General features: G+C 40.9%; 1 protein-coding gene across 3 annotated transcripts in view; it reads right to left on the bottom strand.

The window, feature by feature from the left end:
* KLKB1 (kallikrein B1) overlaps positions 1-16,982 on the bottom strand; it is a 194,258-nt gene that overhangs the window by 32,073 nt on the left and 145,203 nt on the right. For all 3 annotated transcript variants that reach the window (XM_069744368.1, XM_069744367.1, XM_069744366.1), the window contains 4 exons: positions 14,887-14,996; positions 14,646-14,799; positions 14,323-14,435; positions 7,425-7,599 (listed from right to left, as the gene is read on the bottom strand). In XM_069744368.1, the coding sequence (XP_069600469.1) occupies positions 7,425-7,599; positions 14,323-14,435; positions 14,646-14,799; positions 14,887-14,996 (552 nt within the window). The remainder of the gene's footprint in view (positions 1-7,424; positions 7,600-14,322; positions 14,436-14,645; positions 14,800-14,886; positions 14,997-16,982) is intronic.

Below are 16,982 nucleotides of genomic sequence, written 5' to 3'. Positions count from 1 at the left end.
TTCTGTGATAATGTCTGAATGTTTTACATAGGCAGGCTGAGTGCTATGCAATAAGACATCACATAGCACAAACTCCCAATGTTATACTATGGGGCAGTTCACATCTGCGATTATTTTTTTATGTCGATTCAGCATGAGGGAGCAATCATGCGATTTGCAGTGAGACTCGGCTTCCTCTCACCCATATAAGTCTATGGGTGCGTATGAAACACCGCACTGGGCTTTCTCCTTCTCCAGTACACCTGTGTTGCTATCCTATCATGCGAGAGGCACGGAGCACAGCGTCCCAATACTCGGATCACGCTTGCAGCAGAGCAGGAGCCGAGTGTCATTAGCATATCATACCGGATACTCTTGCATCGGATAATGCCATAAGCTGGTGTGATTGCAGACTTAGGGTACCATCACACAGTGGCATTTTGATCGCTACGACGGCACGATTCGTGACATTCCAGCGATATACTTACGATCTCGCTGTGTCTGACATGCTCCTGCGATCAGGGACCCCGCTGAGAATCGTACGTCGTAGCAGATCGTTTGAAACTTTCTTTCGTCGTCTAGTGTCCCGCTGTGGCGGCATGATCGCATGGTGTAACAAAGGTGTGCACGATATTGTATACGATGTGCGCATAGTAACCAACAGCTTCTACATCGCAAATACGTCATGAAATTATCGCTCCAGCGTCGTGCATTGCGATGTGTGACTGCAGTCTACGACGCTGGAGCGATATTGGAGCGATGCTGGAGCGTCACGGATCGTGCCGTTGTAGCGACCAAAGTGTCACTGTGAGACGGTACCTTTACTCAGACAATAATGTGGAATAATCAGGTGTGATAAACACAATAATTAAAAATAAAACATCCAGTTCCAAATTGTCCCCAATTTCCTGTGGTGTGAAAGGTCTAAGAAATGTTATTGTTTGGAATTATTGATTTACTTTCGCAAAAAACTATTACAAGAAAACAGACTATTTTAGCTTCACTACGATTCCAAATGGTTACAGTTCAAACACAACTAAGTTTTCTCTGAAGTTTTAACGTTGACCCTCTAAGATCCCAGAAGAGTTTGGTTTAAATGAAGGCAATTAAAGTTTATATGGAGAAAAGTGCGAGATCAGGACAAACCACATGAGATTAAATGATGTTCTGTGAATTTCTTTAAAAGAAGTTGTTCGTGGGTCAAAATGTTACATGGAAATAAAGAACTAGGACGAACAGAGACTATATATTTTAGATTCTTACCTCCAAGTTGAAATCAAAAAGGTACCAAAACAGATAAAAGAAATGAAATGAAATAAAGTCTATTTGTCCTTTTTAATTTCTAAAATAATAATTAAGTTTCTATAAAACAGGGCACATTAACTGCAATTAATTTTGGCTCTTTTATTTTCCTTTTTTTTCATTGTTTTTTAAACACATGATAATACGTTTTTGATTGGGACTATTTCATAAAAGCACTGGTTTACTGCTCACTTTTCTGATAGCGACTCGCCAAGGTGAAGGTCCTTATTTTGCTTACAATAAACTAAATCGATTGTGGTAGTGTTTATGTATTTGTCCAAATGGTTACCTGTATTTGATCATAGTCATTTTTAAACGAAACTTTCAAGATTACATAAACACTAAGGCCTCATTCAGGTGTCCGTTTTTTTTCATGTAGAAGAAAAACAGACCACACTATGAACAACCTGTGATCATAGTCTGATCAAAATAACAGGTCAGAGTGTCATCCAAATAAAATGTTTCTCCACGTTCTCCTATGTGACAGTCAGTGAAGACTGGATTGCACACAGGTAGCATCCGAGTGGAGTCCGATTCTTTCACAGATTCATAGACTAGCAATGCTCATGTTGATCCAACCCATGAATCAAAATCGGACATGTCTCAGTGATTTTCCTTGGACCTTGGTCTGCGAAAAATCATAGAAATGACAATGGCCCATAGACTATCACAGGACCGAGAGAAATTCACGGATAGTAGTTATACGATAAAATCAGCTGTATGAATGAGGCCTAAGACTGCATTACAGTGGGATTATGAAGACACTTCCCCTTACATTTACTGTAAGTGCAGTGTAACCATCTTGTATATATTCAAATGGCCAACTGCAACATCTACTTCCTACCTGGTATGAATAGTAGTAATTTGCATGACAACTAGGATCTGTTCCTATTTAATTTACATAAAAATGCACACTTGCAGAGAAGAAAAGTTTCTGGAGGAAGATTTTAGAGAAGGAAGGGAAGACCAGAATTGGCGTCTCCTGCATGAATTCAATATCCAACACAAAAGTTGGAGCAGCTGAGAAAGCAGTTTTGGTGGCTGAAAAAAATTGGAACAGATGACAGAAGGAGTTGAATGATGTTTAGTAGGACTGGTGGAAGCAGAAATGATTTACGGGTCCTCACCCAGTGTATCAGAAGATGCCTGTAGCCAGTGACTAACTGTAGCAACCCCTATGTTTCAGCCACTAAACATTCGAGAATTTCCTGCCAATTACATAGCCATGCGGGGCACTAGCAATACTGTGGCCGGCAGCATAGTGTAGTCGGGTCTATACAAGACCCAATTATGCCTTGTTCGGCGTATTGTGCCCGGAATTAGTGTAGCAAGAGTTTCTGCTGCAGGAGGGACAATGTGTTATATAGTGTTCCAGTACCAGCTGGTACAACATTAAACTAATAGTCAGGACTAATTCAAATAGATTCTATGCTATAACACCACTCTATATGTAATTTTTCTAGGGTTGGCTGGTGGAGTAAGGTTTAGTGTGTTAGAGGCATTTAGGCAGGGTTCATTGCATTACAGTCCTTGCTGCAGCAACGTGCAACCGAAAGTCCTTTCAGGGCCATAATACTGCTCTTATCTGCAATTCGTGTAAGGGTAGCTGCTGGAGTAGGGAAAATGTATTAGAGACACCTAGTCAGGCATTATTCCTTTACAGTCCTTTCTCCTGCAACCTAAAACAAAGAGTCCTTATCAGGGTTGCATCTATTCTATTTCTTATTAACATTGCTGTTTGCTGAATTTAGTGTAGTGATAGGTAATGGAGGATTGACAAATTTGGGTTCGAGGATGAGGACAAGAAAAAGTAGAACCCATGAATTGTATATCCTTTTTTGGATGGGAAGGGGTGCATGGAAATGTACCAGAAAAAAAGGAACTATTAAATTGGCTTTATGTTCTATTGCTGTCATCCGTTGGGGTTGAGAAGTCTGGGCCAATCCAGGCCTTGTTCATTTTGATAAGAGTCAGCCTGCAAACATTTTCAGTTGACAGGCGGATGAGCCTATCCATTATTATGCCACCCTGCGGCACTAAAAACCCACCCTTAAAAAACACTAGCTGTCAGGAAGGCCAGTACCTCTAAGGCTAAGAGGGACAGTTCATGCCACGTGTACAGCTTGGATACCCAATAGCTGTATTGCACAGATTAATCACGGAGGATGCTGGCATAGTCGACTTCGTACTCCATAATTTTTCAAAACTTTTCCCTCCTTGTCACACTACCTCTTGCATCAGGGTCTGGGTGCTGGTAGGGTCTAATGAAACTATCCCAGACCTTTGATAGTGTTCCCCTGCCTCTATTGGACCTGATGCATATCTCCCTTATCTCTGCTGCTTGGTTGGCCAAGGATCTATGACCTTTGCACCAATGTTGTCAGATGGAAAATTTTGTACTAATTGTTTGACTAGGGCTTTCTGGTACTGCACCTTTTACTAGCCCTCTGCGCCGCTGGAAGGAGAGATTGAAAGTCCTTGAAGAGTGTGGTGAAAAGCATGAAAAACACTAATTATTGTTTACCAAAATGCATATAACACAAAGGTCACAGGAAAGGCAGCAGGACATAAAGTCAGTCATGTGTGCCATGCTCCCAACAGGCAAGACTTCCTTATCTCCACCAGGAGGATGACTCTCCATCTTCTCGTTCTCCTCCTTCTACACCTCCTCCCTCTCCCTTCCACATTGAGCAGATGGGATGAAGTTGGTGGAGTAGTACCATCTGTAGTGCAGGTAACCATTTCCTGTTCCTCCTCAGCCTCCTCCTCATTATTAATCAATGCTGAGAGAATGAGATGAGGCTGAGCAAGGTAGTATTACCCTATGTACTTTTTTCCTCCATCTCCACCTGGTACAAATACGAAGCTTTCTATTTAATTCTGAGCAGAAAGCATTTTAGTGGACACAAAAGCAGGATAGTTACGCTGATTATGGTGTAATTGCCGCTTACCATCTTCGTGCCCACTCGTAGGTTGTTATGTCCGGAGGCTGACCGAAATACCGAAAGGCATGTAGCAGCTGGTTTTCAACTACTGACTTATGCTGCTCACAAAGCCCTGCCAACATATGTAATGTGGAGTGCCAGTGCTTGATCACGTTGCATACCAGTTGGTAAACTGACACTTGCAAGCTCTGCTTCAACACTAACAGATCGGCGGCAGCTGTTGCTGACTTGTGGAAATGGGCCCACATACGGTATACATAAAAAAAGTATCTCAGGTAACTCTGGATAGGTTTTCAGAAACTGCTGAACTACTAAGTTGAGCACATAGGACAGGTATGGTACGTGTGAGTTTGCCAAGCTTCAGAGCCACCATCAGGTTATGACCATTATCACCTATCACAATGCCTGGTTGTAGGTTCGGCAGCAAGATCCACAGATCTGCCTGGTTTGTTATGCTTTTCCACAACTGTGTGGTGATGTGCTTTTTGTCACCTAAATAAATTAGCTTCAGCAAAGTCTCTTGATTGGGCAAGTTGCTCTGAGATGACAATTTGGAGATGGAGGATGAGGTGCAAGAACTTATGTAGGAGGGGGATGAAACCCCATTCACCTTCTTCCATCTACACACCGGGAGCCCTGGGAATACACTTCATCTGCGGGAAGTTATACCATCTAGCTGCCATAACATTAATGTAATCTTTGTATTGTTAGGTGACCTCAAGCTCATGTATATACTAATGGAGAGATGTCTATAAGACACCTATCCGTTGCTAATCCTATGGTTATATGGTAAATAAAGACACGGACAGAATAAAGTCCTTTATTTGAAATAAAACAAAACACTTACGGTACTTTTTTATTTTAAAATAACAAACACAGTTATACCCACCTAACACCTAATTCCACTGAATCCATCGTCTCCCCTATTAAAACAAAAATAAATTCAATAATATCCCTCACCTGTCCTTCGATCATAATCCATGTCTGGGGTATAAACAGTTTTCAACCTAGACAGTGCAAAGATGCGACTGTCCAGGCTCAAAACCACTGGTGAATGAGCTGCTGTGAGCGCAGTATAAGTGACTAGCGGTGACGTTATTGAGGTTACTGCAGGTCACTGAGGCTGCATTTCCAGCCAGGCTGAACTGCCTTCATCTGCGTGAGATCCCCGCTAGCACCAAGAGAAAGTCTCATGGGGCAGAGGCAAGTCCACAGCATTTCAGTGGGAGAAAGTCACTACGGTGAGCTCGCTTCTGCGAAATTTAGTTTAATCTGAAAACAACACTTTGGACCACTGAGCAACAGTCCAGTTCTTTTTTTCTTTGGCCCAGATAAGACAATTCTGGCATTGTATATTGGTCATGAGTGGTTTGACACAAGCAATGCAACACTTGTAGTCCATGTCCTGGATACGTCTGTGTGTGGTGGCTCCAACAGCAGTCTACTCCTTGTGAATCTCCCCCAATTTTTTGAATGGCCTTTTCTTAACAATCCTTTCAAGGCTGCAGTTATCCCAGTTGCTTGTGCACCTTTTTCTACTAAACTTTTTCCTTCCACTCAACTTTCCATTAATGTGCCTGGATACAGCACTCTGTGAACAGCCAGCTTCTTTAGCAATGACCTTTTGTGGCTTACCCTCCTTGTGGAGTGTCTCAATGACTGCCTTCTGGACATCTGTCAAGTCAGCAGTCTTCCCCATGATTGTTGAGCCTTCTGAAACAGACTAAGGGACCTTTTTAGATGCTTAGGAAGCCCTTGCTGGTGTTTTTTGCTAATTATTCTTATTTACTGAGATCATGACTTTGGGATTTTCATTGTCTGTAAGCCATAATCATCAACATTAAAGAAATAAACACTTGTCATAGACAACTCTATTTGTAATGACTCAATATAATATATGAGTTTCACTTTTTGTATTGAAGAACTGAAACATATTAACTTTTTTATGATATTCTAATTTTGTGAGAAGCACTTGTACTGTACACAGTGGCAAACAGACTCAATAGAAAGTCTATAGGTCCTTATTAATCAAGACCTGCGCTGTTCATGCCAGTCTTGATGAAGAAGTATTTGGGAGTCAGAAGCTCCGTGCAATCCATTTTGGACAATCTTAAAAATGGTGTGCACCATTGAACTGGAGGAAGACTCACTGGATCCAACTATTTTGATGAAGTTGGGAGTGAAAACGCAGAAAGTTGTAACATTTTCAGTAGGGATGGATGGAACAGTGGAAGTAGAGGTTCTGGTACATGACCCAAACTTTTTAGAAAGTCCAGTTTAGGAGCCAGAACAGTATCCAAACAGAAACAGAACCCCATTAAATGTAATGGATACTCAAACTGCTAAGGAAAGAAAAATAAATTTCTCTCCCTCTTTCTCTCACTCTCTCTTCTGTTCAGGTTTGCCCATCTCTACTTTTTCAGCAAACCCGCAGTTTGCAAAAGAAATTTGTGACTTTTCAAAATGATTTCTGGTGCAATTATTTTGATGAATTGGGGCACAGGGGTTTGTAGACCACTGTGTACACACTTATGCAAAAATTGAGAGCTTTCACTGGATGAGCTGACGGCTTCAGCACAGTGAAATGAGCAATTGGTGGGAGTCTTGAGGCTCACATATCCTCTAATCTACAGAGCTTTCAATTGGCTCAAAAATCTGAAAAAAGTAATGTATAAAAGTATTTGGTATGTCATTTAGGTTAAGAAAAAGGACTCAACATTTCATGCTCTACAAGTATAAACAGAACAAGTTTTGAGAATTTTCTCAATATTGTTAAAATGAAATTAGCGTTCCTCCTTATGTTATTGTAAGTAAAATAATTTTTATAGTAAAAACTGCAGACTTTACTATTTCATCAGAACCAAATGTTTACTCTGGTTTATGACTAAATAGTGGCCATGCGTGAGCTATAGCCAGCACATGACGAAACAAGTCACTGCTGAGAACAGCGGTGCTGACATTGCTGGAATAGCGCAATGGTAGGAGGTGAATACACACTGATTTTATTTTATACGGAGTCCTGAATTAATTAAATCGGGGTAGTCCAGTAGTAGACAACCACTTTATGAAAGAAAGCAGGAAATGTTAACAGATTTTGACAGAAACTTATATAAATGAAATAATAAGCTGAAAACAATAATAAGCATAACATTAAAAATTAAGTTCTTCATATTTGAAGGTATATTTTAGGATACTTACGGGGCAACACAATGGGCAGCCGTTACTATCCATTGACTGCTAATAATAGATCCACCACAAACATGTCTGTTAGAAGATAATTTAAGATGCATGCTGACTTGCCATGGCCATTCACCATGGGAGCTATTACTGCCACCTACAATTCTGCTTGCCTTAACGACAGGTTTTCCACATCCTAAAAAAGAATCAAATATGACGTGTAAAAGAATTCCGTTCTTCTTCAATTTTATTGAATGATATATTGATATTTTAACGTTAAATGTTAATATTATTTTCCAAATACCATGGACTCCTAGAACACTGCAAGGCATTCTAGCAGAGGACAGGCTTCAAAGTGAAATTGAAAAATAGTGAGTGTAGGCTGTCTGCAAGCTGAGTGAGGAAAGAAAGGCTAATTCTTTTACAGAACAGTACATTTCATATAGTAAATATATGGCAGATTGTATAAAGTAAGGCTCTGTTCACATTATGTTTTAACACTATGTTTGGAGAATCCAATGGACAAGTTCTGACGCTTGCTTGAAATGTAGCCATAATGTGCTGTTGAACCTATGTCTCCAAATAAAGGTGTCCAGCAAAAAGTATACTGCATGGAATATATTATACCATAATAGGTGCCCATTATATGCCACTAATCAGTCATAACATTTAAACCACCTCTCTAATATTAGATAGGTTCTCTTAATGCATCCAAAACAGCTCAGACTCATAGAAATGTGAATGTCTCAAGACCTCTGAAGATGTCCTATCATATTGGCACCAAGACATAGAGTAGAATAGATAAAATTTAATTAAAGATACGATGGCTAAAGTTTCCATGTCAGTAAATGAGATGAAAGGGAGAGACCTTACACATTTCGAACAAAAATGTAATTTCCTTCTATCATTATATAAAATGGAGCCACTAATACAAGATATTGTACTAAGAAAGTTTTTTGCTCAAAACATGTAAGGTCTCTCCTTGTCATCTCATTTCCTGACATTGGATTTTTTTCCATTGTATAGTCTAAATAAAGGAATTTATTTGTATCTATTCTTTCGCCAGTCGTTACACTGGCTACCCATTCATTACAGGATACAATTCAAAGTACTTGTTCTCACCCACAAAGCTCTCCACAGTGCGGCACCCCCTTACATCTCCTCCCTCATTTCTGTCTATCAGCCTAACAGACCACTGCGCTCTGCAAATGACTTTCGACTAACCTCTGCACTAATCCGTACCTCCCACTCCCGACTCCAAGACTTCTCCCGTGCTGCGCCAATCCTCTGGAATGCTCTACCCCAAGATATTAGGACCATCCATAATTTGCATAGTTTTAGGCGCTCGCTCAAAACATATTTATTCAGAGCGGCCTATCACGTTCACTAATCAGTCATTTTATGTTTGTGTGTGTGTGTAGCCCTTCACTATCCCCATCTATTCCCCGCCTGAAGATGGCTAGACCATCATTGTAAATACATTATTGTAAATACACACCTGTACTTTGTATCTCCCCCACCTCATTGTAGATTGTAAGCTCTCACGAGCAGGGGCGGCTTATTTTGCTTTAATTATTGTATTGTTAACGTTGTTACTTATGACTTTTGCGTTTGAAACTGTTAAACTGTAAAGCGCTGCGGAATATGTTGGCGCTATATAAATAAAGATTATTATTATTATTATTATTATTATTATTATTTAGATGTCATGCTGGATTTACTTCTTTTCCCTGACCTGCCTGCTGCTGGCACAGTATTCCGTGCACCGCAAAGTTTGTGTCCACAATTTGAATTGAGATTAGGTAAGATGGATCCTCTTGTTTCTCTACTTAATTCCTGTATAGTTTGTCCTGATGAAGAAGTCAAATGACTTTGAAACACATTGCCAAATAAGTTGAATTGAATATTCTTCAGTCTCCTGGATTCTTCTACTATTCATCAGTAGCACAGTTTTCCTTCTCCATTTTACACCCATATCCCTCATGAGCTCGCAGCAGCTGAAATTTTATGCTTCTACAGTGATTGTATATTACCCAACCCCATCAGGTCAGAACCTATATGCACCCTTAAAGGTACCTTCACACTCAGCGACGCTGCAGCGATACCGACAACGATGTCGATCGCTGCAGCGTCGCTGTTTGGTCGCTGGAGAGCTGTCACGCAGACAGCTCTCCAGCGACCAACGATCCCGAGGTCCCCAGTAACCAGGGTAAACATCGGGTTACTAAGCGCAGGGCCGCGCTTAGCAACCCGATGTTTACCCTGGTTACCAGCTTAAAAGTAAAAAAAAAAAAAACACTACATACTTACCTTCAGCTGTCTGTCCCCGGCGCTCAGCTTCTCTGCACTCCTCCTGTACTGACTGTGAGCACAGCGGCCGGAAAGCAGAGCGGTGACGTCACCACTCTGCTTTCCGGCTGACCGACGCTCACAGCCAGTGCAGGAGGAGTGCAGAGAAGCTGAGCGTCGGGGACAGACAGCGGTAGGTAAGTATGTAGTGTTTGTTTTTTTTACTTTTACGCTGGTAACCAGGGTAAACATCGGGTTACTAAGTGCGGCCCTGCGCTTAGTAACCCGATGTTTACCCTGGTTACCAGTGAAGACATCGCTGCATCGGTGTCACACACGCCGATGCGATGTCTGCAGGGAGTCCAGCGACGAAATAAAGTTCTGGACTTTCCTCAGCGACCAACGATCTCCCAGCAGGGGCCTGATCGTTGGTCGCTGTCACACAGAACGATTTCCTTAACGATATCGTTGCTACGTCACAAAAAGCAACGATATCGTTAACGATATCGTTATGTGTGAAGGTACCTTAATTGTTTGTGTCAATTCTTGGATAAGACCCTATTGTGCTTTTCCTTGCATCTCCAGCTTTTTTTTCTACTGAAAGTTGAGAGATGAGATCTCTATGGATCAGACTTGTCTTTCACAAGACAAGATCAGATGCAGTTCATCAAACTGCCTCTGAACAGTTTTTGCAGTGTGGCAGGAGGTACAGTATTAGTTTGCTATTAGAGGTCAATGCCACTAGGGAATCCTGCCTCCATGAATAGGGAACATTTGGACTGCAGCAATGTTTAAGTAGGTGGCATCCATATTAGTACCAGAACCTAACACTGCACAGGAGAGCTTTGTACAAAGTATCACACTACATGCCGCTCTGCTATTTTGCATTCTTACCACATGCAGATAACTATCCACATCATGAAAAAGAAAATGAGATTTAACAGACTACATTCTTTCATTGCTCTATGATCCAGGTTTGATCTTCTTATGCCCAATATAGGGCTTTTGATGGTGGTATTAGTTGGCATTGGCACTTTGTCTGCAGCAAGGAGTGATGCATTGCATATTTTGACAACTATTAATATAATTAGCATTACTTTCTTCCTAAATTTCTGCTACACTAGCTCTGTATCAGTGAACCACACCAGCTAGTATTTGCTACCTATGTGTTTCAATGAGCCTTGAACTTACGCTTTCCCAGTTTTTGGCATCAACTTGAAAAGATGACTGTTCACTTCCTGCCAGGAGTGAGATTCAGCCGATTCCCCCCGGTTTGGGGGAACCAACTGAGAAAACTGCTGCTGGTTCCCCAGACTGGCAGGAAGCAGTACCCCATGTCAGGCTCAATTCAATGTGCATGAGTCAAGGCCATTATCTAAATCCATTTTTAGAGTTGGTACTTGGTGATTTTAAAAACATCAAAAGTAAGTAATGGATATTCCATAAACAATCTCACAAAGCAAGAAACAATGGTAATACAATCCCTTAAGAATAACCCCAACATCGTCATACGATTACCACAAGGGGGGTGGTATAGTGGTCCAGCTAATAAAAAACCTTATTTTCATCATCATTTTTATAGAATTAATTTATTGAAGCAGTGCAGTCCACCTATGTGTTCATCCAACTAGATCCGTCAGACACACATTCAGCTGAAATCCAGGAGTCCAATGTCTGCACCACAATAGTTAAAATGGCCAAAAGCTCAGAAGCTGATGTTGGCACGCACGTCGTCAGCGAATGACATCATTGTCATGCACTGGCGTGTCCTTGGCAAAAATGAGGCAGGAAGAGGGCGCTGCTGGACCATGGACAGATAAAAAAAAATATTATTTTTATTTTAATTCATTACAAAATCAATGGGAGATATATGGGGCAAAAGATGAGAGATCATATGGGACCAAGGGTGGGAGATTATATGGAGCCCAGGATGGGACATTATTTTGGGCTCAAGATGAGAGACATTATTACAAGAAGGGGCCCAGAATGGGAGACATAATTAGCGGAAGGGGCCCAGGATAATGGACATAATTACAGGAAGGGGCCAGAGTAAGGAACATAGATTATTTCTTTGAGGCGGACATAATTACTGTAGGGCCTAATTAGGGCACATTATTAGTGCTATAATAGATCTTACTTGTGAGGATATTGTTTTCCATGGGGGGAACAAAAGGGAGGCACTGTTTCTGCATAGGACAGCACTTTTTTTTTCTTTATCTTGTGCAGTGTAGAAGATGAGGGGAAAAATGGTGCAAGCATTCAGTTATAGATGACTGATCATTTCTGCAGAGAAGAGTCCTGGCTGAAAGAGGTGATAGCAGTTTGCACCCGATGAAGAGGAAAAGTGAAGACGAATTACTTTAACTAGAGACATCATTGGTAAGTTACCTTGTGATGCTAGTTCAATTATAGAGTCACTGCACACATAGTCTGGAAAGTTTTTGCTGTAGGTGAATATTTATTAATTAAACGGTGATGTGTAAAGCGACAGCTGACGTTTCGGCCAAAACATGGCCTTTATCACATAGTCGCCTTTTTCTTTTGTTTCAATGGGGAATCACTGAGTGGGTAATGTCACTGCTTATGCAAACAAATAGATAGCGCAATGTCCAGTTCAGCTGGCTTTATTGAGTGTATGCACAGATTTCCCAGGAAATTCTTGTCCTGGTGTTATGCCCAAGAGTCATTGGTGGCGCAGTGTAGGATGCAGGCACAGCAGCGTCTACTCCCCTAAGAGGGGAGTAGAGAAGGAAATCTTGAGAGGATCGAAGGTTGCGTGTGGGTAAGTACCGGGAGACCATGTCACAGATGTATGGAGGAGACAGGTTGTGGATGGCTTTGTATGTCATTGTGAGGGTTTTGAACTGGAGCCTCTGGACAATAGGAAACCAGTGAAGGGTTTGGCAGAGAGGAGAGGCTGAGGAATAGTGGGGAGACAGGTGGATTAGTCAGGCAGCAGAGTGTAGGATGGATTGGAGTGGTGCCAGGGTGATAGAGGGGAGGCCAGAGAGTAGGAGGTTGCAGTAGTCGAGGCAGGAGATTATAAAGACGTGCACTAGCGTTTTTGTGGTTTCATGGTCAAGGAATGCACGGATCCGGGAAATATTTTTGAGTTTGAGTTGGCATGATGAGGAGGTAAGGGCTTGGATATGTGGTTTGAAAGAGAGGGCAGAGTCGAGGATCACTCTGAGGTAACAAGCGTGTGGAACTGGAGAAAGTGAGCAGCCATTGACATTGATGGATAGGTCTGGTGGAGGGGTAGAGTAAGATGGGGAAAGATGATGAATTCTGTTTTGTCCATGTTCAGTTTTAGAAAGCGAGCAGAGAAGTCTGAAGTAGCAGACAGACATTGTGAGATTTTGGTCAGTAAGGAGGTGAGGTCAGGTCCACATAGGTAGATCTGCGTGTCATCGGTGTAGAGATGATACTGCAAACCATGGGATATGGTATCATTCGGTCACTATGTGGTGTTAATATTCGGTCTGATCATGGTGTGATGGTATTTTGTACATATTTGGCCAAGGGTTGCTGAAGCTAGAGATTAGGTGCAGCTGCCAGCTGAGGTGACAGATGGGTGCTCAACTGCTCAATACAAATTTTAAATACTTGTAGAAAATCCTTTAGTACTTTTCAACATACTAAAAAGTGACTGGAACAGCTTGCACTGGACAAGAAGGGTGAGAAGGCGAAAGATCTTTTACTTTTACCTCCTGCCCTGTTACTTGTATTTTGTGGTTGAGTAAACTTTGCGGAAAAATAGATGTGGTTTAAAAAATGTGTGTGACTTTAAAATGGGATTGGTTTCTTAACAGAAACAGGGAACCTGGTAAAAATCTGAAACCCACCCCTGCCTCCTGCTCTGGATTGCCAACTTGACTTTGAATTTTCTATGGACAACTTATTAAAAAAATCCCGGACAGACAATATTTTTACAGACACATTTTAAAACCATAATAATATAATGAATGATCCATGTCTACAGCTCATAATTCTGATATGTAGACTTTAGGTATATAATTAACTGTACACTGTAAAATAATTGTACTTACAGATAAAATAATATGTAGCAGTTTCTTCAGCTTAAAAAAAATCACGGACTTCTCAATTTTTTTCCCCAGACAGAGCAAAAAAGTGCCCTATTTTTACAAACTATGCTGAATTTCTGGACAGTTGGCAACCCATTTACTTCTTTATTTATCCCATTTATTGAGCCATGTTATTGTTACATGATAATTTGTAATTCCCTCTAAGCGGCTAGTGTTTTTAATCTTGGCTGATCGATTTATCTCTAGGCAGATTGAATGTACCTGGAATTTCAGCTACATGAGGTGAGCCAAATCGCATTACCTCCTTCAACTGCCATTGGGCAGAATTCTGTGTCAGACATTCATTCTCATACTTATCTAACATCTTGGACGGTGCCATACAGCCATCTGTTAAAAGGTGCAGGTTAGAAAATACTGCAGTGCTGACATAATGGCGACTGAAGCATCTCATGATGCAAACAGAGCCCAATATACAATATACCAAATGTATTTCAGATCACATATGCACAAACTGTATAGTTTTCACATAATTTAAGATGAACATTCCTCCATTCATTTCGTTTTATAGAATATGCTCATATTACCTCCAACTATTCTGTTTTTACACAATCTTAAAGAAAAGCCTGAATTTCCTCCTTTCCCATTTTCTATAGCAGTCGGCAAGCCATTGGATGACATCCTTAAGTGACATTTACACCTACAGAAAAAAATGGTTCATTAATATGATAGCGTCCATGTAATCAAATATTGCACATACCTAATACTGTTAAATATAAGAAACAATTAAAAGGTCATACTTTTTTAAAAAAAGACAACGCTTTTATATTGATGATTGATTTAGATTTAGGTGTAATATTCTACAGCCCAACAAACCATTACATGCATAGGAAGAAGTGATTGAGCTTACTTGTTTCTGTTACAATCATGTGGATTGTAGGTAAAGAATTGGCATCGAATGTCATTTGTGCAAAGTTGCTGACAATCCTTCTCGCCGTTAACTTCTTCAGCATGAAGATTGGTACCAAGAAAGACAGAATCATTCTGCAATTGCAGCGGACATACTACAGATAGGAAGCAAAATATCATTAATCTATATCTTCCAATACTGTTCTGTCATTTTTTTGCATTTACGGTACTTTTTTTTTTACCTGAAAAGGGGGTTTTACATGACAGAAGGCTAAATCCGGAAAAAACATTGTCTTTGGGTACGATATCAGTTGGCGGCAAATTTTTGGTTGTCTTTAAGTAACAGCGATTTCTAAAGCAAACATGAATAAAATAATTGATACAGGTCTTATTGAATTATTGCAGTAGAATAGACAAATATTCCACACACAGCCATCCACAGAGCTTAGCTGTTATAACTCCATAGTCCCTTTCCATTCTGATAGAAAATTTCAAAGTATTGTACTCAGCGGGGGCTCCAGCGGTTAGTCCCCCAGCAATCGTCAAACTATGATCTAATCTGTGCTTAAGTGATACATTGATGAGATATGGTAACTCTTTTTTTAAAACTTCAATTTCACCGAATCCATTTTTGATCTTTAAAATGGAACCTGTCACTTGATTCATGCTGCCTAAAGCATGGGCAGCACAAATCAAAGCCTATCTGCACAACTGAAGCCATGTGTATTTAGGTACGGTATGTTTTTTCCTAAACACTTTGGCATTTTAAAGAAAGTATAGTTTGAAGCACTTGGTGTGGCACAACAGTAGTCTTGTTTCTGCCTACGGTCATCAGTATAGTTTCTGCCTGTCAATCACTCGGAGTGGCACTGGGAAAAACCTACCGGGGGTGGAGCCATACTAATCTTGTCTCTTCCTATTGTCCCAAGCAGGTTCTTATAACTGTAATTTATCTACAAAATCAAAACTTTTCCAAGAACAATATACCGGACTGCAGCTGTGACGTTAGGCTTTGATTCATTCTCCTTGCGGTTTGGGCAGCATGAATTAAATATCAGTCTGTAGAATGGCTATATATTAGCCGATTGGCACTCATTTACTGGCCAATATACATGGGCCAACAAAAACTCTGTGTGGAAGGCTTACTAATTCGATCTTTCTATACAATAGAGCATCATGCCTCCCTTTTACAAAGGGTGATGTGCAGCCGACAATGATTTTTATGTCTGTGTAAGCGACGCTATCACTCAACTAACAACAGCATTCAATATTTCTTAATCAGCTGCGTATTTACAGTCTTTGAGGTCATGTTCCCACACAGTATAAATACTTCATTTTTTCTGCTGCAGCTTTTTTGTTCAGAAAATCTGGTGCATTTAACTGTCCAAGGAAAGTGAGTGTGATTTCATAAATACTCATGCCCACTGTGCATTTAAAGATGCTGTTAAAACTGTGCATTTTTTCTACATACTTATATAGGTTGCATCCTACATTATTTAGTTAGAGCAGACATCTGCCCTGATGGAATATTAATGAGCCGCAGCAATCAGTGACCACTCATTGGCTGTAGTAGGCACATGATACTATAATCTGACATCACCCTCCGGGAACAACTGCATCAACATCGTTGGATAGTTGCCTTTGTGGGAGGCAAGTGTCCATTGATTTTATTTTAATTGGACTCCTGAATAGATTTGGGCAGATCATTTGGTTTGATATTTGGATATGCCAGCTTTGTTAAATTTTCCCCAAAAAGTGATTTACGGTGAATAATTTCATGGTAAATCACATGACTACAAAACCTCTATGACACGCTGAGGTCTCCTAAAACTGTTTTGAACCCGTTTAGAGTTTTTTAATGCAAGTGTAAGCAGGTTGTGGAATGCAGTGACAGACAGCAGGCAGAGCAAGGGTTAACAAATGTAACAGTTTTAATTTAATAGGGGTTAACTCCTCAGAGGGAGATGAAGGGTTAAGCAGGGGAATAGCAGTCCAAATTGTGGAGAATATGCAAGGTAAATAAACAAAGTGACTGCATGTTCCCGCCAAGACTGACTGCTTCCACTGGCGCTGTGGCTCTTGCCACATAGCCACACCCCCTATTTCCGAGTGGATAGGTCTGTCCGGTCTCTTACTCCTTCCCCCGGGCAACAGAGGAGACAGCCCCGGCTGTTGTGAATTCTGTGGCTGAATTCACTCCTGTGGTCACAAGTGGTACTGCAGCTTCTGAGCTTCCTCCCTCAGGTGTTCTGGTGAGCTCGTTAACTGCTTCATTACTTAACTCCGCCTGATGCTGCTATCCTTGCTCCTTGTCAATGTTTCAGTGTTGGATCTGAGC

This window comes from Ranitomeya imitator, chromosome 1, assembly GCF_032444005.1.
Source record: "Ranitomeya imitator isolate aRanImi1 chromosome 1, aRanImi1.pri, whole genome shotgun sequence".
NCBI lineage: Eukaryota > Metazoa > Chordata > Amphibia > Anura > Dendrobatidae > Ranitomeya > Ranitomeya imitator.
The sequence above is the reverse complement of the archived record's forward strand: the minus strand, read 5'-3'. Positions and strand labels throughout refer to the sequence as shown.